The sequence below is a fragment of the Amia ocellicauda genome, chromosome 5 (assembly GCF_036373705.1).
Source record: "Amia ocellicauda isolate fAmiCal2 chromosome 5, fAmiCal2.hap1, whole genome shotgun sequence".
NCBI classification, from domain to species: Eukaryota; Metazoa; Chordata; class Actinopteri; order Amiiformes; family Amiidae; genus Amia; species Amia ocellicauda.
This window is the reverse complement of record NC_089854.1, coordinates 26,245,413-26,268,217: the sequence shown is the minus strand read 5'-3', so window position 1 is coordinate 26,268,217 and position 22,805 is coordinate 26,245,413. Positions and strand designations below refer to the sequence as shown.

The following is a 22,805-nucleotide window of genomic DNA, read 5'->3' as shown; positions in this document are numbered from 1 at the left end:
GCTCGGCTCTCTACATCCCACCTCCACCCCAAAACACCTCCCCAAACGAGATGCAAGCTTAGACACCGCGCACCTCATGCATTCTGTGAGATGTGCCCACAGCCCCGCAATTATCACTGAAATTAAATATATATGTATACATATACATACACGTTCAAAGGCAGAACAGCCCTAAAAAAATACAGTGCATCCGGAAAGTATTCACAGCGCTTTTTGTTATGTTATGTTACAGCCTTATTCCAAAATGGATTAAATTAATTATTTTCCTCAAAATTCTACAAACAATACCCCATAATGACAACGTGAAAGACGTTTGTTTGAAATCTTTGCACATTTATTAAAAAAAAAAAAAAGCACATGTACAAATGTATTCACAGCCTTTGCCATGACACTCAGAATTGAGCTCAGGTGCATCCTGTTTCCACTGATCATCCTTGAGATGTTTCTACAACTTGATTGGAGTCCACCTGTGGTAAATTCAGTTGATTGGACATGATTTGGAATGGCACACACCTGTCTATATAAGGTCCCACAGTTAACAGTGGATGTCAGAGCACAAACCAGGCCATGAAGTCCACGGAATTTTCTGTAGACCTCCGAGACAGGATTGTATCGAGGCATAGATCTGGGGAAGGGTACAGAAAAATGTCTGCAGCATTGAAGGCCCAATGAGCACAGTGGCCTCCATCATCCGTAAATGGAAGAAGTTTGGAATCACCAGGACTCTTCCTAGAGCTGGCCGCCCAGCCAAACTGAGTGATCGGGGGAGAAGGGCCTTAGTTCGGGGAGGTGACCAAGAACCCGATGGTCACTCTGACAGAGCTCCAGCGTGTCTCTGTGGAGAGAGGAGAACCTTCCAGAAGAACAACCATCTCTGCAGCACTCCACCAATCAGGCCTGTATGGTAGAGTGGCCAGACGGAAGCCACTCCTCAGTAAAAGGCACATGACAGCCCACCTGGAGTTTGACCTGAAGGACTCTCAGACCATGAGAAACATAATTCTCTGGTCTGATGAAACAAAGATTGAACTCGTGTCTGGAGGAAACCAGGCACCGCTCATCACCTGGCCAATACCATCCCTACAGTGAAACATGGTGGTGGCAGCATCATGCTGTGGAGATGTTTTTCAGTGGCAGGAACTGGGAGACTAGTCAGGATTGAGGGAAAGATGAATGCAGCAATGTACAGAGACATCCTTGATGAAAACCTGCTCCAGAGCGCTCTGGACCTCAGACTGGGGCGAAGGTTCATCTTCCAACAGGACAACATCCCTAAGCACACAGCCAAGATAACAAAGGAGTGGCTACAGGACAACTCTGTGAATGTCCTTGAGTGGCCCAGCCAGAGCCCAGACTTGAACCCAATTGAACATCTCCAGAGAGATCTGAAAATGTCTGTGCACCGACGCTCCCCATCCAACCTGATGGAGCTTGAGAGGTCCTGCAAAGAAGAATGGGAGAAACTGCCCAAAAATAGGTATGCCAAGCTTGTAGCATCATACTCAAAAAGACTTGAGGCTGTAATTGGTGCCAAAGGTGCTTCAACAAAGTACTGAGCAAAGGCTGTGAATACTTATGTACATGTGCTTTTTTTTTGTTTTTTATTTTTAATACATTTGCAAAGATTTCAAACTAACTTCTTTCATGTTGTCATTATGGGGTATTGTTTGTAGGATTTTGAGGAAAATAATGAATTTAAATCATTTTGGAATAAGGCTGTAACATAACAAAATGTGGAAAAAGTGAAGAGCTGTGAATACTTTCCGGATGCACTGTATCTTATCGACATAGACTATACATATAAACAATGCCAATATCAGCATTATATTAAATTAAATAGTGGTAACAATATTATTATTATTATTATTAATAATAATAATAATGATAACAATATCGCCTTCGCTTTCGCCCATAATAGACTTAAATAATAGGAATTATAGTACTGACACTAGCAATAACAGCTAAATAGCAGTGTAAAACAATTAATGAGAAAAGAAAAATAAGAAAGGAAAGCAACGCAAAAATTCTGTACTTAAAAGTACTTTGAATATGATTGAACTCTTGTGCCTGACCGGAGGCAAGGAGACATCAGAATATCTATTCACCAGTAACTGTAAACAGGATAAAGGAAAAGTGGTTATTTGACCAATGCGCAGTATGGTTGATAAACCAAAGCATTATATTAGTATTCTTTTGTATTTCTTGCCGAGGACATATGACGTAAAGTTTTACAAAAGACATACTCAGCGCGCACTGCAAGTCCAAGGGAAAGGAAAACGGAAAAATAAAGAAACAAATATCTCTGATGTCAATGCAGTATACAGGACAAAGGTCCTAACAAAACATGTTATGATGCCATACTTAAACACATATATCCGTTATTTACAGTACCATAAAGATAGGTTGCAAGTCCAGAAACAACACCAGTCAAGTAGCTTGGGTGGCAATGATGTTTTGATTCACAAAAGACACTGCAGTCTCGGGGTCAGTGAAAAAATGCTTGGATCCATTGTGGGTCAGTCGGGCTGGAAATAGCAGACCATATTTCACTTCAGGGTAGTCTCGCAAAAGACGCTTCACCTTCGCAAATGCAGCTTGCCGTTTAGCAACTGATGGCGCATAATTGGGAAGGATGAGAATCTCTTCATGGACGTGGTAATAGTGCACTCTTAAAATAAGGGGTCATGGATTTTCGCCCCGCTTTGGTCTTGGCTGTAGAGATCGGTGGGCTCGATCAAGGAGTAGTTTTTCCTCCATTGAAAGTACGTCCTTAAGCATTTGAGCTATAAACTCAGTCAGCCTGGTCCCCTTCAAGCCCTCTCCGATTCCTATAATCCTGAGGTTGCTCCACCTCGACCGCACTTCCATGTCTTCACACTTATCACTTACAGCCTTCAGTTCTGTAGACAGCCTCTTCACTTCAGACTCCAGAGCCGTCGTCAGATCCGAGCTTTGCTATGCGGCTTCCTGCAGGTCTCCCAGTTTGTTAGTGTGCGCGTCAGTAACAGCACGCAAAGCTGCCATCAAAGTCTGTGTGTCCTTCCGCAGAGCAGAAATCTCTCCCCTTATAGAAAGAGAAGCTGCCTCGATCCGTGCATCAATAGTGGCACATATTTCTGATTTTAAGCAAAACAACTTCTGTGCATTGTGGTGTTGGTCAGCAATTGAGCAGCAGTGGCCCGAGCATCTTCATTAGTAGCGAGCGGTGCAGCTTGGCCTTCCTAACATGGGTCTCTCTTTCCTCTTCTACTGGGTATTTTAATAACTTAAGCAGACTTCGTGCGAGTCAGTAAATATAAAAGCACTGAAATGTGTTTTTCAAAGTATAATAAAAAAATAACTCTTCTAACCCCTAAAAAAAATAACTGTTCTAACCCCTAAATTATAAAAGCATTTGTGGGAGCTTACGGAGAATGTGTCTTACTCACTCATTGTTCAAGAGCGCCCCCTAAATGACCCTCGTAACCTCCCATAGTTTTTTCCCTGATTCTGAGAATGTCAGGTTTTCCTCTGGATTGGGATAAGCAATGATCCTTTAGAATACATACAAATCAATACATATTTGGTGGATTTATTATTTTTTTCCCAATCATATTATGTGTTTTTACAAAATATATAATCAGTTTAGTTCTATTGATTAAATACTCAGGAATGAATGGAACTTCTTTGAAATATTAGAGTCGGGAAGGCGGTGACCTGAAGATTGAGTTTATTCCCACATAGGAGTATAAGCCTGCAGGTCAAAGATAATTTGAAAGGTTCAGGGATATATATGTACTATACATCACACTATGGGCAACACTGCAAAAATACCTGGGTTTCTTTCCCTCTGACTGTCTGTTAAGGTTTCCAGAAGGAATATATATTCATAAATTCAGGCGTCTTCAATATCCCATTCAAGGGCTTTTTCTGTTTTATTGACTGTTTTTTTTTTTAGCTACGAATGGCCTTATGTTTACATAGTGAAGACAGAGACAGAAGAGCAGAATTAAATAACTGAATATGGATGATCCTCTTGCACTCAGTCATGTTCTGCTGTTGCCTGAAGTAGCTTTTCTCTCCGCAGCACAATTCAGTTCAGGACAATGATATTATGCCTTGCTTGATATATACAGATAGAGGGCAGGTCACAAAATATTTTCTTTCCCTTACAGATTCCTCTCACAGGCCCAAAAAGAAATGGTTCATAATTAAGCAGACTCTTTTTCTCTCTCCTGAGTGTTTCGTCTTTCATAGGTCATATTGTAGTTACAACTTGTTTTCAAAACAATGCTCTGTGTGAGAGGCTTTCATGTAGTGGAATACTGCAACAAGACATCCCCACACACTTCAAATGATCTTGCCTGAAGACATGAGGGATCTCTGTGGTGAGAGACCATTTCAATCCAGTGTTTTATTTAAGCCGTATTGATTATGAGCAGTGTGGCCTCTGAGTTTTGATCAGAGACAGTCCAGGCCAGTGCCAGCCTCAGTCTATAGACAATTGAACACTTGGTATGAGCAGAAGGTGAAAATAACAGTGTCTAGCTGAAAACCCATTACAGCAAAATAGGCATGTTCGCTCTTCAGGCTGCTATTACAGTTTGATTGAGGAGAACTCAGCTCAGACCTGAGAGCAGCACTCAAAATGGTATCATAACTGTACTTTTTACTTATTTTATAGCAGTGGTGTCTCCGAAGGACTCTGAAAGGGTCGTAGTCTAGTTCCCGAGTGCATGTGCGGACAAGTCAGCAGCTTGGCCTCAGTAGAAACCTCTTTTTGCTTTTAGATTTTGTTTGCTGCTATTCCAGTGGTTTTGTGAGGCAAGACGCTGGCTTGTTATCAAGGCAATAGATGTATTAGTTAATTTTGTTTATTTTCCAAGAAGTGAGGTGCTCCAAATCGGAACCCTAAGTTAATGGTTAAATTAAGGAATTCCTGGTATGATTTATTCTTTCCGGTATTTACAGAGCACGCGGCAGACTCTTAAACTAGCAGTCGATATTTGTGTTTACATGATTTTGTTTGTATTCACCATCTAATTTTTCAATTTGGTATAATACTGGCATAAACAAAATACATTATCATTGTCTGTCTTTTGCATTAGTTAATTAAGCCAGTCATGACCTCTGAATAACTAGAACATATGATCTAACAAGCATGTGTGACATTTCAGTTAGTGTGACAGATATACTTTTGTATACTGCCTTGGTAGCTAGGGCTTTTGCTTCATGTTTTTATTTTTATTTCAATTTTTTTATTTCTATAAAATCAAGGTGAGGATGGTGATGGTTGCTATGACTGCCCTGTGATCCCCCCACCCACTCTGTAAATTTCCCCAGCCATTTCTTGATATTAATAAAAGCAGTACATTGAACTTTTAAGATTAGTTTTGAATTTAAACTGATTTCTCCTCTTCCATCTGGTAAAGTTGGCTCCCCTAGTTAGGTGAAACAATGTGTATGTTGTTTTTCTTTTGGCTTCAGCCTGGGCCCAATAATGTAGGTGTTTGCTTAGGTGGCCTATTTTCTGTATCTCATAACTACTATAACCAGTCAACTGTCTGATGAGAAAATGTAAGCTTGTCTAGACACTTTACTATACTGCCTGAGGAGCTGGGACTTTTTGAGGATACAGGGAGAGTATCCAGATTAGCATGGTGAACTTGGGTTGGGGTCTAGGTGTGGACCAGAGACTGAGAGGGTTTGGGTTTTTGTCTCTGTGAGACCCTGGTGCCAATAGGGGCTGGGGTTTGTGAACTGCAGAGGTTGTGGGAAACTGAACTTCATTCTTTCTTCCTTTCTGTAAGGGAAAAAGCAAGATAAGACATATTTTAGCCTTACTCTGGCTTTAATAATTTAGTTGTTTGAAATTCTGCTTGGATTAGAGTGCCTACTGTTCTTTATATCGCAGCGCAATGTGACACAGTCAACCGTCTGATTACCGAACAAAGAAACATCAGGGAGAGATTGCTGGGGTTCGCAGCTATTGAAGTTAATTGGCAAGGCTTTTTGTGTGCACCAACATAGGCAGGCCCACTCCATTCCTTATTATTGATTCTCCCACGAGCCCTAGTTTTCATAATTGCTTATGAAACATCCCTTCTCTGTTGATATAAGGAAAGTGAAAGATTGCATTGAAATAATTCAGACAGTCTCTGCCTGGTCACAAAGGAGATGCTATAATCCTCCCTGGGTACATTTATATGGGGTGTTAGATCTCTATTTTAACCCTGGGCTTTACTTTCATTCCAGTTCCCTGACAGTATAAGGACCAGGAGAAGTGGCCTGTTTAACTTTAAAACAATCTCAAATCAAGAGGCAAAATCTAAATAGAAAAGCCATACTCCCCTTGTTCCTCTATTTTACAGAAAGAAAGTGAACCAAACTTTTTTTTTTGTGGCCAGCTATTTAGGGACCTAAAACATGATTGTTTTCTGCAAATCTCAGAGGAAAAATTAACACTAAACTTAATACTTTCTCAGTGATGGTTTCATAAGAATGAAAAAAAATGTACAAAATCAAGAATAAAATTGTAACTGCTAGAATTTATTTTTATCTTTATTAATTGTTTTACTCTTAAGAGATGTAATGCAGTAAATTGCAGTAAGAACCTGATAAAAGATTAATTTATAAAGCATGCAGATTAACATTAATGCCTTTGTGCCAACCACTTTAGCAGTCTTGTTTCTATTTAGAAAATAGGTGGGCACCCGTGGTTTTGAGGTTTCTTCAAAGCTGTGGAATGACTCACACTGTGACACATTATACATATTGAAAGTGGCTTTCTCCTCCAATTGATCTGATAAGGACTAAAACAAAAAAGCATAATCTTAGAAGCACAACAAAATAACAACTCAATACATAATCTAATATCACATGGGAGCATTGATAAAAAAAAAAAAAAATACCTGGTCATTTTGAATGATAATTTATGTTGCTTGCTCATCTAATGGTTTATAACAAACATACCATTTGCTATTTAGGGCAAACCAGAATTTCAGCTTCTGTTAATTATACATGCATCTGTTCCTAATGTTTCAGCTTAATTTGATTCCTGCATATATTTTTCAAGCTGCTTTACTAACTTCTCTTCTTACTTTATGAAAAAAAAAAGAATAAATGCTCAAATTATCTCAAACGCATGGTGAACATTCAATTCCCAACAAAGAAAACATATTCTAGCATATGTGGAAATGTTTGATTCAAACATGAAGACTTAAACCTATTTTTATTATTACAAAAAATATAAATAAGTATGTATCTAAAGGCCATTGTAAATGATTACAGTCATTTTGTTTCTAGTTTGTCACATTAACCATTATTTTATTAGATGTATTGGACAAATGATTAGATTGTGTGAGTGTTGGTTGCCCTAATCCATATTAGTATTACATATTAATGCATGTTAGTGTATGTTTTGTTTTGTATGTGTCTAGGGTGCTGGAGAAGACCCTCAAATGGCCCTGCTCCTACATCAGGACCCGAAACCTCTCAAAGATAAGGAAGACCCAGCCTGCTTCCCTTCAGACCACCAGGAGCTGTCGATCAGGATAGGTAGAGCTGGTCTGCATTCAGGCAAGCATCCTGTCATATACCAACACACAGTACTGTCAACACTTAGAGGCATGACGCTGGTCACAGGGTCACAGTCCAGCCGCTGCACTGATCTTACTGGAGTGGAGTGCGGGATTAACACATTCGTGTGGTTTATGGTGTCTTGGATGGCAGCTTCTTTTCTCTGATGGCTCCCTGTCTCTCTCTCTCTCTCTCTTTCTCTCTATACCCAATCAATCAGAGATTTATTCCCCCGCATTGAGTATTTCTCTGTCGGCTTTAGTGGCGGTCAACTGGGGTTCAGTGTCATGGAAGCATGTGCAGGACGAAGAACATGACCAAGAATCGTGTTTACTTATTTATTGGCTACCGAACATAAAGATGGCAAACTTTCTTCAATGTAAAAACATGCAGCAGTCAGACAATTAAATATATTCACTCACACACACACATTATATGCTTTGAAACTGCAGTTTACAATATACTGTATGTACATATGACTATACATATATTAATAGAGGGAAGAATAATTACAAAATGCAAAAATCAATCATTATTGATGTAATTTGTTTTCTCAGTATTGAGAATGTGCCTCTGGGGTAGAATACCTCTGGACCCTAAATCCTATGAATTATTTCATACAATTATCGAGACAAACATATTTAATATCACTCTAAGGCATTCTAAGCACAGCCCCTAACAACTGTCGTAAAATTACTGCAATTATAACCTAGTCAGTTAGTCATATTTAAAAATGTCCTAAAAAAAAATATTTATCTATTCTTAGTAGTGAAACAATAATGTTTAACTGTATCCATATAAAGCTCTTCATGCAGGGCACCTTGGGATTTTGTGGGGATTTTAAATATCTAAAAGGGCAATGCACTTTCTAAATGTATCTGTATAATCTGCACAACATTGCAACACATAGGCAGCCAGGTGGGGTGTTGTGCCAGGCTTAATCAGTGATTCTCTCTCCTTTCCCTTCTGTCATCTGGATAAACCTTTCCTTGTCAGGGGATTGCCTTCTTATTTGATTGCAACAAGGTCCAGAGCTTGGGTTGTGCTGTGGCCTTATTTTCAGGTGCCATTGCAATAACTCTTATCGTATTGTTCAAGTACCTGATTTAAAAAATCCAACATTATTACCATCGACAGCCTAGGGTCATTGTTTTTGATTGATATGCAAATATAGGGCACAACATTTGCATACTGTAACTATTTCTGAACTTATGATGGCTGTCTTGAGTATTCGACAAAGCTTAGCTTGTTGTGTTAATGTTTAATTCAAATTGTGCATCACAGAGTCCAGGCTAATACCCAAACTCTGAACCCCATGATTACTATTCCAGGGAGAATGTGGGGCTTTTGGCAGCATTTTTCTTATCTTTTATTCAGCACTTTTAACTATTCTCAGAATAATGATTTAAATGAGTTTTTTCTTCTAAAGTGAACAGGAGTCTCCCATTTTCTTCTGTGTGAAAATATGTTGCACTTTTGAAAGCATCCCTCGCTTTTAAATGCTTTATGTTCTGTGCCATGTCAGTGTTAATGCAAATGTAACCAATGGGAAATATGTGGATGTTTTTTCTACCAAAAATATACTGTATTTATTTTTAACATTCATATTAATATAAACCGTTTTATGTAAGATGTGGCATTGGGAATTCTTTTTCACTCGTATAGTGATTGGGAGCCTGGTGTTTTTTAGATGCGTATTAGACAAGCGAGAACAAAGGGAGCATATTGGCAACAAAAGTGAAGAAACAAAAATAAAAATAAAAACTAGTTGAAGAAAATGGGACCCTGCTGATCTGACTCAAATAATAATGAGAGCTGAACTGCACTGGTGCTGAGCTTTAGAGTATGAACAAACTTCATCGTATGGATGCTTGGTGCTTTGAGCAACCGGCCTCTGTCTGTTTATTACCATAAGGGAAGAATGAGACTGCAAAGCAGGAGTCTGTAGAGCCGGTGGTATATTCAGCAGTGATGGTCACCATGGGAATACATGTCTCCATACATCCTCACATGTAGGCTGAAACTAGGATTTATGCCCAGTAGAGGTAGAGCATTTGAACAGTGGGGATCAATTCAGGCTTGAAATTACCTTTTACTATGCCCTGTGTGGAATAAGGGACTATAAAAACTGTCAATATGTTCCTCTATACTTAAGCAATTGCCGCTCTGGGGTTAATTGGGGATTTTTATTTCTAAACTTGTTTTTATTTTTTAACATAGAAACATTATCCTGCATTAAACCCACTGCTTTATAGAACTAGAACATTATATTTATATATATGAAATATCGTCACATGGCTTTAGTGGGTCTCAATTATGTGATCACAATGATTGTTTCTATTGTTGTAAAAGCAATGGCACATACGGTGGGTAAATGATTGTACTACTCAGCCATTACCAGTCCTTGTTCAGTCCTGCACTCTGCTAACGACTTTGCTTTTTCTTAAATATGTGTCCATCATAAGTGATTTCTTTCTCAGCCATCACTGAAAATACAATTGGATGTTCTTTTTTTGGTTGGTACAGAAAGTGTGGTATATGAATTTGGATTGTCAGCATTGCCTATTTTCATATTGTTTCAATTTGTGCAACTGTTTGTGAATGCTTTCATCTTGTCAAATTTCTCATGTTACAAACTGGGACGTCAGTACATAAGTGGATTACAAACGAGAGAACATTTAGCTCATTTTGCTGGTTTCTTTAGTTATTCATTCTCATCATTTCACCTGGCCATTTCTTGAAGTAGCCCAGAAAGTGAGTGAGCTTTAACTACAGGACATTACTGTTAAAGTCTTCGAATTACCAGGAAAGGTGATGTATTTTTTGTTTCATGAAAATTGCTATAGGACTACAGTGATCATTTAAAGTGCCTTCATTAATGAGTTTGCTCATTTCATTGTTATAAGTGGCTTACTTCCTGTATGGCTGGGGTTATATTATTCCTGTATATTTTTTATGGAAGAATAATTTTACTCAATTACTCATATCAAGTTTTTCTTTCTTTTGTTTTTCTTCTTCTGCAGACAGCTTTTACGCTTTTATTTAGTGTTAATGGTGGATTAGTGTTTTCAGCCAACTGATTACTTTAATTGTTCTCCTGACTCTCTCAGAATAATATGAGCAAATATCAAATTGGACAGAAAGCTTTTTAAAAGCCTTACAACGTGGAGTGATTCATCACACAAATGCAAGAGATGGACTCAAGACCTTGTAATTAATATCATTGTGAATAAAATAATTTATCGCTGTTATTTTTTTCAGTCAACATAAAACCTGCTTTCAACTAGATCACCCCTCCAGAAGTTATTACACTACAGCAGTAACTTTTCTCTCTGCAGCATAGCTTTAATTATAAGAAAGCTCGATCTTTGTTTTTACCTCGTCTTCGATAAGAGCAAAATCATCCGTCAATGTAAGAAATTGCTATCAATCTAGACAAGGGGTTGAAAGCAGCATTGCAAAGGTGTCAGTATATAATGATTGTCTTTTGAAAAATGAGGATGTTTCCATTTTATCGCTTCCTGTTGAAAGCATTACAACAGAGGGGACGGGGGGGTTTGTAGCTGCAAATAAAGGAAAAGTCCGAAGAAGACAAAAATTAATCTGATCAAGTGTATCCTCTGTAACAGTTACACATCTCATACTGTTATAATTATAAGCAAGTTAAAATGCCTGTGAAGTCAGAGTTAAGTGAAGTGGCATTTTCTTTCCCGCCTGATGCACAACTTGCACAAGAAACATTGCTATTGAGAGCTTGCCTCTCGGCCCGTCTTGCTCATTTACTTGCTTATTGATCCAAGAATCTCAGTCTGCAGTTTCTAGAAATAATCCATTTGTTTGTGAAAAAACACCTTCATGCATTAGTTATGAACAGATATTTGTAGTCGAAACGAGTGAAATTGAGCCAGTGGATGGATTAAAAAGAAGAAACATTATTCTCTTTTGAGCCATTGAAGTTTTTGATCAGAGGTTGACACATCGGTTTCCCTTTGGCTGAAAGACGTCCTTTTAAACTTTCACAGTGAGAAGTACATCATATAACTGATATGTATGACCGCTGCATGCAATTGAGCTGCTCTGAGACGTGCTAATTACTGCTGTGATGCTTTAATACTGAGCATAGATTGCAGAGCTTTAAAGTCCACAGACCTTACCCTACCTATCCTGTGGTGATTTTTCTCAGGTCCGTAATCTTCATTTCTAAAGTTATATCCCTTCAGTTCTGCCGAAATGTTCCTTCAAATGGGTACCTGCTGTATCCAGCTGTTAAACTGACTAGTTTAAACTGTGCACCATTGTTATAGTAAATATGTCATGAGATTTGACCATAAAAGAAGCATGACACAGTGTTGTTGTTGCCATATTTTCAGGAATTCAGATTTTTGCCTGGTTTAACTAAACTCATTTTGTATTTTTGTTGTTGTTTGGTACATTCATGGACTGTTGTTGTTCTCCCATTTCTGCAGTGAAAACCTTGAGCCAGTGCTTTACACTGTAATCATCTCTTAAGTGGAATGCTATCCCTTTGTCTTATTGACAAGGTTTCCTTTGTTTGACAATTGATTCACTGAATTAGCAGTATGTGCCAGGGCAAATTACATCCAGTTCATTATTCATCCTTTGCTTTATTATTGACAGGAGGCTGTTCCTGTCAGAGATGAGTGATGGTTATGATTGATGCTCTGGAATGCCGCCTGTTTTATTAACCATTCGTTCTAAACACTCGAGCTACTGTGAGACATGATCTGGTCCATCTAAGGGGAGAATTTAACATCAGTGCTGGGAGATGAAACTCATATTTAAGAATCTGTATTTTATTTATTTTTTTACTGTTTTTCGTTTCAAATGTTGCTGGATATATGGCAAGGTCAAAATGGCTAGATATATCCCTTTCATATATTCTAAGTTCCTTTTTCTTGACAAAATTAAACTACACATAACAGAAACAATTAACTTTGGTTTGCAATATGGAGTAAGTCTGCAGCAGCAATGCTATACTGTCCTGTGTTTTTGACGTTAGTTGAAAACAGCAGACCAATTTATAGAATAGGAGTGTCCCCTGGGACCACAGAGCCGAACCATTTGAATATTATGGAGAGGCTCTTGGATTGCATGTAGTGTCTGCTAGTTTTGACACCTGTCAAGTCATTTTCTGCATACTAATATTTTCCGAATGAAGACCATCAGTTGTGATCTTTTCTTGCATCGGTTCTCTCTCCATTGTGCAAAGTGTAAAAAGCACACTTCCCTGAAGATTAAAGAAAAATATTGCAGTAAATATCTGAAGACAGTAGCTGTGTGGCACCTTTTAATTGTCTTGAGGTTCCAATTCAACAACGGTGAACAACTATAACGCTCTCATTAACCTGTTACAGTTACTCGGCCAGACCTCTTGATTGAGGTCAGGAACAAAACCAAACAAAAGCTTTGAAAAATGTGTGAGCAAGTCATGCCAACACCAATAGTGGGTCTCATCCATGGCTTTGTTTTGGTTTGAAATAGACATGAAATTCAATTAAAATACAGAGCAGAACAAGAAATGTGTCCAGAGTCTGTAATGGCTTATGTACATCAAGCAGGAAAACATTTCTCTTTGCTTTTTTCATTATTTTTCAGGAGACTGCATCTCAGAAATTAGCATTGACTCGGGGAGAGACTGCAAAATAACTGCAAAAATAAATAAAAACATTCAAATGTATTTTCTCTAAGACTGATTTAAGACTTTTGTTTATTGACATATAATTGGAACATTATGCATGTACATGCTTATAACTGCCAAGACATTGTTATTGCTATTGCTCTCTTTTTACTAGATAAAATGATTTGTTTATGAACTTTAGAAAAACAGCTGCAGAATTTCTTACAAAACGTATTTATTTGAATGTGTATATATATTCTCTTTCTCCCTTTCTTTAATATAATTAATAATTAAGTCCTGAATTCTATCTTTTTAACCAACATTTTTTATAAAATTTCAGTTTAATTAAGAGTGTCCGTCCCTGTGTTATTACGAAAAGCTCTGTGCCTTGAAAAATGATTGTGGCCCTGCAACCAGACACAGTCAGAAAACAACCTGGGGCCGTTGGAAAGCACTCGCACTGCCAGTAAATACCTATGATTTCCCCACGATCTGTCTAGTCATCAACTCCCCTCACACACTGAGTGGGGCTCTTTACCGCGGGACGCTGTCTGCAGCCGTCACATTGAAACACTGAGGTGGGGGTGGGGGGACAGTGGAAAGGATCAGTCTATTCTTGGGCACTTGCTTTTGTGATATAATAGAGTAACCAATAATATCTTAATAACACTTTGACATGTTATTCAGAAAAACCTGTGCATGCTGCAAATTAATCTTGTCAGGCAGACAGATACAGTTTCCGGAGAGGCAGAATAACAGATTACTCCTTTCATATCTCATTGATGTCCCCCCCCTTTCTGCAATTCACCCCACAGTCCTGCTTTTCACATTTTTATTCAAGACAAACGTTGTTTAAGTGAAAGCAATTTAAAAGATATCTTTATAGGGATGTAAAATGAAGTAGTTGCCATGCAAGCTGCATAAGCTTGTCTTCAGGTTATTTGTCCTGTATGTGAGTTTATTGTAGAATAAGCTGTGAACATTTACTAAATTAACAAGATTTTTTTAACAATCCTCCCAGCAGCTTGTACCCTTAAGTTAAAAGGAAGATTTGTGTCTGCTCTAATGAAGATCATCTGTCGGTGCTCAGTAAATCAATTAAAAAATGCTGTGCAAATAACTTCATAACAATAATCTATTCATAATGAACATTTAACCTGCTTACTTGGTTATCAATTATTCAAAATGTCTGGCCTCACTTGTATTTGATTATGGATACATCACAATCAGTTTCTAACCCAACCCACTCGCACGCAAACACATCTATTTTTCTATTTTTCTTGCTTACAATAATAATAATAACCGAGAAAGAAACAATACTCTGCAGTTTTCACTGTGTTGTGATATGACTGCTATTTCTCTATGAATAATAATGGAGTAGTCTTACTGTTTGCTGTTGACATGCTTTCAGGGGGATCCCAGCAGTTTACACAGACATTTTAGTCAACCTGCTTGTAGATTTGGCTCCTGTTGACTATGGTAATGTGTGTTTGCCATTTCTTGTATTAATTTATATCTTGCTGGGATAGACCTGTGTAGAAAGAGGACAGGAAAAAAAAATACTGATCTGTTTCTTTTAGTCCTCTAATGGCTCTTTAAATATGGAAATGAACTGTTAAAATGCATCAACTTTAAAGTTATTTAGAGAGAAGAATTGTAGAAAAGGGTGGTAATGTAAAGGATTTGTTAATAAAGTAGGCCTATGTTTAGCTGAAAACTGTTGTGCTGATTAAAGAAGCAATACAACTGGCCTTTTTTAGACTACTTGAGTATCTGGAGCATCAGCAATTGTGGCTTCAATTACAGGCTCAAAATGGCCAGAAACAAAGAACTTTCTTCTGAAACTCATCAGTCTATTCTTGTTCTGAGAAATGAAGGCCATTCCATGCGAGAAATTGCCAAGAAACTGAAGATCTCGTACAGCGCAGTGTACTACTCCCTTCACAGAACAGCGCAAACTGGCTCTAACCAGAATAGAAGGAGGAGTGGGAGGCCCCGGTGCACAACTGGGCAAGAGGACAAATACATCAGAGTGTCTAGTTTGATAAACAGACGCCTCAGAGGTCCTCAGCTGGCAGCTTCATTAAATAGTACCCGCAAAACACCAACGTCAACAGTGAAGAGGCGACTCCGGGATGCTGGCCTTCTAGGCAGAGTTGCAAAGAAAAAGCCATATCTCAGACTGGCCAATAAAAAGAAAAGATTAAGATGGGTCAAAGAACACAGACACTGGACAGAGGAAGATTGGAAAAAAATGTTATGGAGAGACAAATCTAAGTTTAAGGTGTTTGGATCACAAAGAAGAACATTTGTGAGATGCAGACCAAATGAAAAGATGCTGGAGGAGTGCTTGATGCCATCTGCCAAGCATGGTGGAGGCGATGTGATGGTCTGGGGGTGCTTTGATGGTGGTAAAGTGAGAGATTTATACAGGGTAAAAGGGATCTTGAAGAAGGAAGGCTATCACTCCACTTTGCAATGCCATGCCATACCCTGTGGACGTTGCTTGATTGGAGCCAATTTCCTCCTACAACAGGACAATGGCCCAAAGCACAGCTCCAAACTATTCAATAACTATTTAGGAAAGAAGCAGTCAGCTGGTATTCTGTCCATAATGGAGTGGCCAGCACAGTCACCGGATCTCAACCCTATTGAGCTGTTGTGGGAGCAGCTTTACCGTATGATATGTAAGAAGTACCCATCAAGCCAATCCAACTTGTGGGAGGTGCTTCAGGAAGCATGGGGTGAAATCTCTTCAGATTACCTCAACAAATTGACAACTAGAATGCCAAATGGAGGATTCTTTGAAGGACACAATTTTGATTTCATTTAAAAATCATTATTTCTAACCTTGTCAATGACTATATTTCCTATTCATTTTGCTATATGTCCTATTCAAACTCATTTCATGTATGTTTTCATGGAAAACAATGACATTTCTAAGTGACCTCAGAGTTTTGAACGGTAGTGTGTGTGTGTGTGTGTGTGTGTGTGTGTGTGTGTGTGTGTGTGTGTGTGTATATATATATAATCTTTAGGGGATTTTAGGGGAATCAGGCAATGACATGTGACCTTCCTGATGATGTCACCTATAGTGTCTCATCTGTGTTACGAGGAGCCCCGCTTATTCTGAACCACACATTTCAGGGACCATCTGGACCATCACACACTAAATTAAAAGATGAATCAAAACACTTAAGGAAATGGCAACAGATATTTTGACTTGTCCCCATCAGCAGTAGCCCCTGGGAGAGTAACAGATGTGCTACTCATATGATCCCTTGAGGAGAGGAATTACGGAGGAGAATTTAGACATCTGTAGGTCTCATACTTTCATATAAAGCCTCTGTTTGCCAGCTTGGGTGTCCTGAAAAGTAGTTCTGAGTGTGTCATTACTATTACTGCCGAGAGTGTTCTCAAAGAGACCTTTTGTGGTTTGTGATAAAGCTCATACCATTTTAAAGTCAAGGAGATTGCATAGTCAATGGTGTGGTGAATATGCTGTTATTATGCCAGTGACATTAACAAAGGGGCAGTGTGAGTCCTGTGTCGGTGCCAACTTTTGTGATGTAGGTGTGCTGCTCTCAGGATTGATGGAGGATGTCTGATTTCCCTGCTAAGTCTGGAGTTTTCTTTTATAGACCGAGTTAAGAATCAATGTAAAAAGCCAGAGGTACATTTATATTAAATAGATAAGTGTATTTCCGAATGCAGAGGAAGACGTGCTTTTCTGAGGTGCTCGGGGAGTTGGGGAGGGTTGAACAAATTATGGTTTGCTCACTCCATGCTGTGCTCTGAAGCCTTGTGTTTTATTAGCACAAAGATCAAAGTGCAGAAAGTATCCTAGGAAAAAGTGTTCTGCTTCGGCTTAGTTTACTCCAAATGCTACGTTTTGGGGTAGGGGGTGGATTGTAATATTTTTTACCCATTGCGTCAGTGGAAGCTATTTTAAATTCATTCCCTTCAGATCAAATTATCTGTGTACTTGTATTTTGTACATTACATATAACTGTCTCTTGTGGAAAAGCTCCAGAAAATTGCTACATGATTGTTTTCAAATGTTAAAAAAAAGAAAATAAGGATATCTGATCTTTCATATAAGCTCAGCAATATTTTTGATCAACACTTATGAATCACCCCCCTGTCCCGCAAGGTTTTTGTACTAGTAGGATGTATGTCCTATTTTTGGTAGATGGAAACAAAGGGACAGCAGGAAAATCTATCTGTAACAACAGAAAAGGCAAAATTAGTGGATAATAACTCTGAAAACATGCAGTATGCACATTGTATGAACATGATCTTAAGTTTAGCGCCCCAGAGTTTGGGTTTGCTCTATATGGTGTTTTTTGTTCTTGTATTTGTATTTTTATAGCAGGAAATTCAGGGCATCGAAGTTTGAAAGTCCTTCCTGTTGAGTCAAACTTGTTCTATGTATTTTATGTGGTGCAGTATCTGTGGGTCAGTAAGTAGTTGTATCTTTCTCCGTTCTGGAAGTCCGTGCTTGGTTACACAAGGCAGCTACAGAGTGTCATTTTGGACATTGGCAGTCTATAACATAGGGGTATGTCTTTCTGTGGCCTGTTAAGAATACCATTAGAGAGCAGTGTATAAGGTCAGTTTATTTGGTTTGTTTTTTTAAACAAGCCTTGCATTGAATCTGATTTGTTTATTAATTGTGATGTTTATGGTAATTGTGAGATCATTCATGAATAAGACCCCTTTCAGCAGTATTAGGTCAGCCCTGGGCCACCTCAAATTTAGTCCTACTTTTTTTAAAGACCCCGTTCACATATGCAGGCGAGAAGGAGGCCTAAACGAAATGCATGCCGGGAATTAAACAAATCTACTTAAACAAACCAGTTATGCATGACATTAGGTCTGCTTACAGGTGTATGCGGTGGATTTATTTATATTGATGTATATAGGCAATTGATCGGTTCTATATTATCTTTGAAAGTAATCTTAACCCTTTGCAGCCAAAGCTTTCTAATATAATTAAAAATTTGCTGGTTCAATGGGGAATTGAATTTATATATTTAATCTACATATTTTCAATATTTCTATCAAATTTTTCAAGTGCTCTCAAAGTGTATTGATTTTCCATTTTGTGGGTGATTTTCAGCTGAAACCAATAACCATCTTAGCCTCTAGTGGGGTGAAAGCTTTTATGACACTTTTTATGTATTGCTAAGCACTCAGTGTAGAGATTAACGTGTATTGAAAAGTGTTTTTGTCCCTCTCTTTTATAATTTCCATATCAATCAATCAATCAATCAATTTGTATTTTATACAATAGCCCTTTCATGGCAAGCTCCCTGCCAGAGCATTTTTAAATGTATCAATTATCAAAATGCAATAGTTTACAATGTAATAAGAATGTAGAAATTACAGTGAAGTGAAAAGTTTCATCAAATAAATTACAAGAAGCTAACAAATCACAGAGAGGACTGCATTTGAAAGCACTTAAAAATTCAAACATCTTACAATGGACAAGACTCCGCTTTCTTAAACAAGGTCATGCCACAAAACTGGAAGGAACATTTTCAAATAGAAATCATTACTGATATGTGGGCTGAAGTAATTGAAAATGAAAATGTTACAATGAAAAAAATGTATATATACACACACATATATAAAATCATAATGATATGATTATAGCTTTGTATATATGGGTGTGTCTTTTTTTTCTTTTCTTTTTTTCTTTTTTACAGTGAATGAAGGTGGAATAGTTAGAAGATTGAAATTATATAATGGTAAAAGCTTCTTTCTGTCAAAGTAAAAGACCCCTCAAAATAAACTGGTTGGCTGATGCATTAAGAGCTGGGCACCGCGTAGCAGGGTGAAAACAGACAGCTTTGTGTCAGTCATCTCATAAGAATGTCAGGTTTAATACAGTGGGCTGAACAGCATATTTAATGGAATAAACTGCAGTCCCAGCTGCTCACAAACTTATCATTACTGGATCCTGCTGGTTTCAGTGCAGTAAATACCACCCAATAGGTGACCTTGCCTTTTCACAAGATGATGGGTGGAAGGGGACATACATTTTCAGACGCACGCAGGAAATCAAAATACATTCATTATATTAGTTTTCCTGTTTATTAAAATTGTACTAGAATGAAACATTGATTGTACTGCATTTTTCAAGGTTTTACCTTTAGTAGAACCTTTACAATGAAATTCAGCAGCGTGGGACAGTAATAATTCCTTTCCTTACTTATGTAAATCGGAAGTTCAGACACAATTCCCTGCTGTGTTTCTTTGGAGGCTGACAGAACTTCTTACAAAATGCTTGAAAATTGACAAAAAAAAACACAAAAAAACCTCAACTAATTGGCTTCCTTGTACACATATGGTGGATGCGTGTATGGTAGTACATATGATTCCAGAATTCATATGTGTTTGTATGGATACCGATCTTAGGTGTCTGGTGTCCCTTAGCAACCACTGTCAGTGGAAAAGAAGAAAAGGCAGTCAGATCAGTAAACATAGCATGAAACATCGGTCTTGGCCGTATTTATTTGAATAAAGTTCTTGCTGTCTTGGCTTCATTTGGTCATTTGAAAATGATGCTGGGAAATAAAAACAAAACATGAAAATAATAAAATGTCCTGCAGCCTAGGATATGGCATTTTGACATTTTTGGTTATTCATCATCTATATAAAGACACTGATGATCAAATGAAGCTGCGGATATAAAGTTCAATTGATTTTGATTAGGATGCTATCTGATAATTGCTTTGACTTTTCAACTAACCTTTTGGAGACACACATATATATATATATATATTGTTCATAAAAAAGCAAGACATGAAGCGCATAATCTTGATTATGGATAAGAAGTCTTCTGCAATGACAGAGTATGTGATCAAATAAATCCCAGAGCATTTTAGAAGAGTTTTAACATTCACAAAAAGGATGTGTGAGAGGGAATGAATGCCTCCGTACATAACAGCTTCAGCACAAGCAGTGACCAGAGATTATTATGTTGCAAATTGTAATAAAAATAGTAATTATAATGTACAACATTCAGCTATGTAAATGGCATGGCTTGGATTCACAACTCCAGACATGATGAGAAAATTGAATGAGGAACAGAATAGAAATTCTGAAGTTAATAATTGAAGACAGTGAGCCCTGCAAACGATGAAGACAGTAACTACATGATGTACATGCCTTCATGAACCAAGACACTGAAAATACCTACATTAACCTTATCAACACTACTTCACAAAAAGAAAGATGTTCTTCAAGGCAAAACAATATATGTATCGATTTCTGGGTCTCACATATTCACATATCCCAGGTACAACACTTGTTTATTTTATGCAAAGTAGCTGGAATAATAACTGTAGCTTTAATAATAATAATAATACTTGCTGTAACTTTTCAGGTCTTTGAGATTGAGGTGTTGTGAGGTGGCTTAGCTGACCCCAAAACACAAGGATTAATACTAAAGAAACTGAAATGAAAAAGGAAAAAAAGGTTAATTGTTTGGAATGTGAGAACAAATCATTTCCTGCTCTTCCAAAAAACTGTGTTAATGGTTACCTGCTGATTTGTAAAAGTTACCATAAGGAATACATTTGTTTTAGTTCTAATGGCTCATAGACGGAGCTTTGAATAGGGTCATTCACCCTGAATAATGCTGGTTAATTGTTTTAGTTGTTTTATCATGCTCAGGCGACACTTGAAACTTGGCCTAAAATTGTGTCTAATTTAAAGTCAGTGACATAATGTCTTAATGACAAAGTGAACACATAGGTACCTCTCCAAGAAATGTGAGAAACCAATAATGAAGGTTATCAAAGTATTATAACTCATTCCAAGTTCAGCACTGAGTTCTGCTGTGGTTAACATACCCAGTTTACCTGAGTTGGGCTACCTTTGAATCCTATTCCTTTTACTGTCTTTCCCCAAAACTCTTAATCTCTCTCTTTTAGACATCTGGACTATGTCCCCTGTGCATCATCACATTGGTAGATGTAAAGACCTCCTCTGAAAATCCAGTTAAAGCTGGCCACACACACACACACACACACACACACACACACACACACAATGTATCAATATGTACTGGCATTAATGCAGAAAAAAACAGGCTCTTTACAGCACATGACCCCTGGTACCATCCATTAGTGATGCAGTGCAACCCATCCCATTATCTTCGGTAATAAAGTGCATACATTCAATGCTGATCGATTGGTTGTAAAGACATTTTATATGCGTTTTTTCTGAGCAAATGGGTCATAATTGAAAACACTGACTATTTCCACTATAATACTATTTTCACTTTGCAGTTGTTTCTGATGGATTTTCTTACAGATTTATTTGGAAATACATAAGAGGCTACTTAATCTAGCAGTCTATAAAAGAGACAGGATATCGATGCCAGGACCCAAGCTCAGATCTTGGTTATTTTTTCTCCGCATGAATGGGACTGACCCGAGGACACTGCATAAGGGTCAAGTATTGATGCCGTCATGACAATGTATAAAAAGGGAAATGCAGCCAAGCGTGAAGCGCAGGACATGGCATATAATTACTGCAATAAAAATGTGCCAGCAAGGGACAGCTTAACTAGACTCTTTACACTGCATTGGAGATTTCGGTACTTTAGTCCTACCCAATGAAAGTCAAGATACTAAACCTGTTGGGCTGTGATTCCAAGTCGGTCCTCCTCAGCAGAGGCCTATAGTCCGTCAAAGCCACGCAACGCATTTCAGCTTTCTACATACATTTAATCTGACAGATGCCACTTGAAACTGGAGGGAATCCTTAATGATGTGCTGTTAATAAATTGTAAAGGGTAATGTAGGTATATATGGTGTTTGTTTCCCTGAGACAGCTGTATTTTTTTAAAATGGAGTACCCTAGTTATTTAAATTTAAATAAAATTCATACAGCAGCTCTGTGGCATCCACAATGGCTAACAATTTACCAATCAGCTTTGACATGTTGGGCCACTTAACAGCTCCACAGCCCCTGCACAGGCAACTGAGTAATCACCTGCCTGAAATTGTAGCCGCTCGATTGGTCACTGAACGTACACTATTGCCAGGTGATTGCTTCACCCGCGCCATTACCCACACTGCATGTCACTGGCTTCGATAAATAGAGATGGTGCTTTGTCTTGTGACTCTCTGAGGCAGCCTGACTGTGCCTTCTGAAAGATCACTCTGTGCCCACAGTTGTATTTCTTCAGAGGCAGCGAAATTATGTATTTGTTTGATTATTTATGGGAAAGGGTGCTGCTGCTTACGTTTGTAAAAGGACACCAAACAGAGCCTGCTTTTCCTCACCACCTATTAAATTGCACCAGTTCTGTGAGCTTTGCAAATTGATAAAGCCAGGAAACAGGACTCATTTGCTGTGCATCAGCGGAACACGAAGCTCAACGCAGCCCAGAGTAATGCGGAATAAAACAGAACTGATTCATCACACCATTATTATTTTTAATAAATTTTTTAAATTTTTTGCATGCAACATGATTTGGCATCAACCTGGCTTAGGGAGATAAAACCTTATACGTGAAGATCAATCTAAATGCAGTGCATTATTTATTAATCCAGATTTTGTTTTCAGTTCTGTAACCCTTTGTATTGATTTA

At 38.1% G+C, this 22,805-nt stretch overlaps 1 protein-coding gene across 2 annotated transcripts in view; it reads left to right on the top strand.

Annotated features, from left to right (window-relative positions):
* The window catches only part of slc39a11 (solute carrier family 39, member 11), a 194,304-nt gene that overhangs the window by 92,046 nt on the left and 79,453 nt on the right, over positions 1-22,805 (top strand). The window contains exon 5 of one of the 2 annotated variants that reach the window (XM_066704592.1): positions 7,419-7,536. In XM_066704592.1, the coding sequence (XP_066560689.1) occupies positions 7,419-7,536 (118 nt within the window). Of the gene's footprint in view, positions 1-7,418; positions 7,558-22,805 lie in introns of both variants that reach the window. The other variant, XM_066704591.1, reaches the window with a different exon arrangement.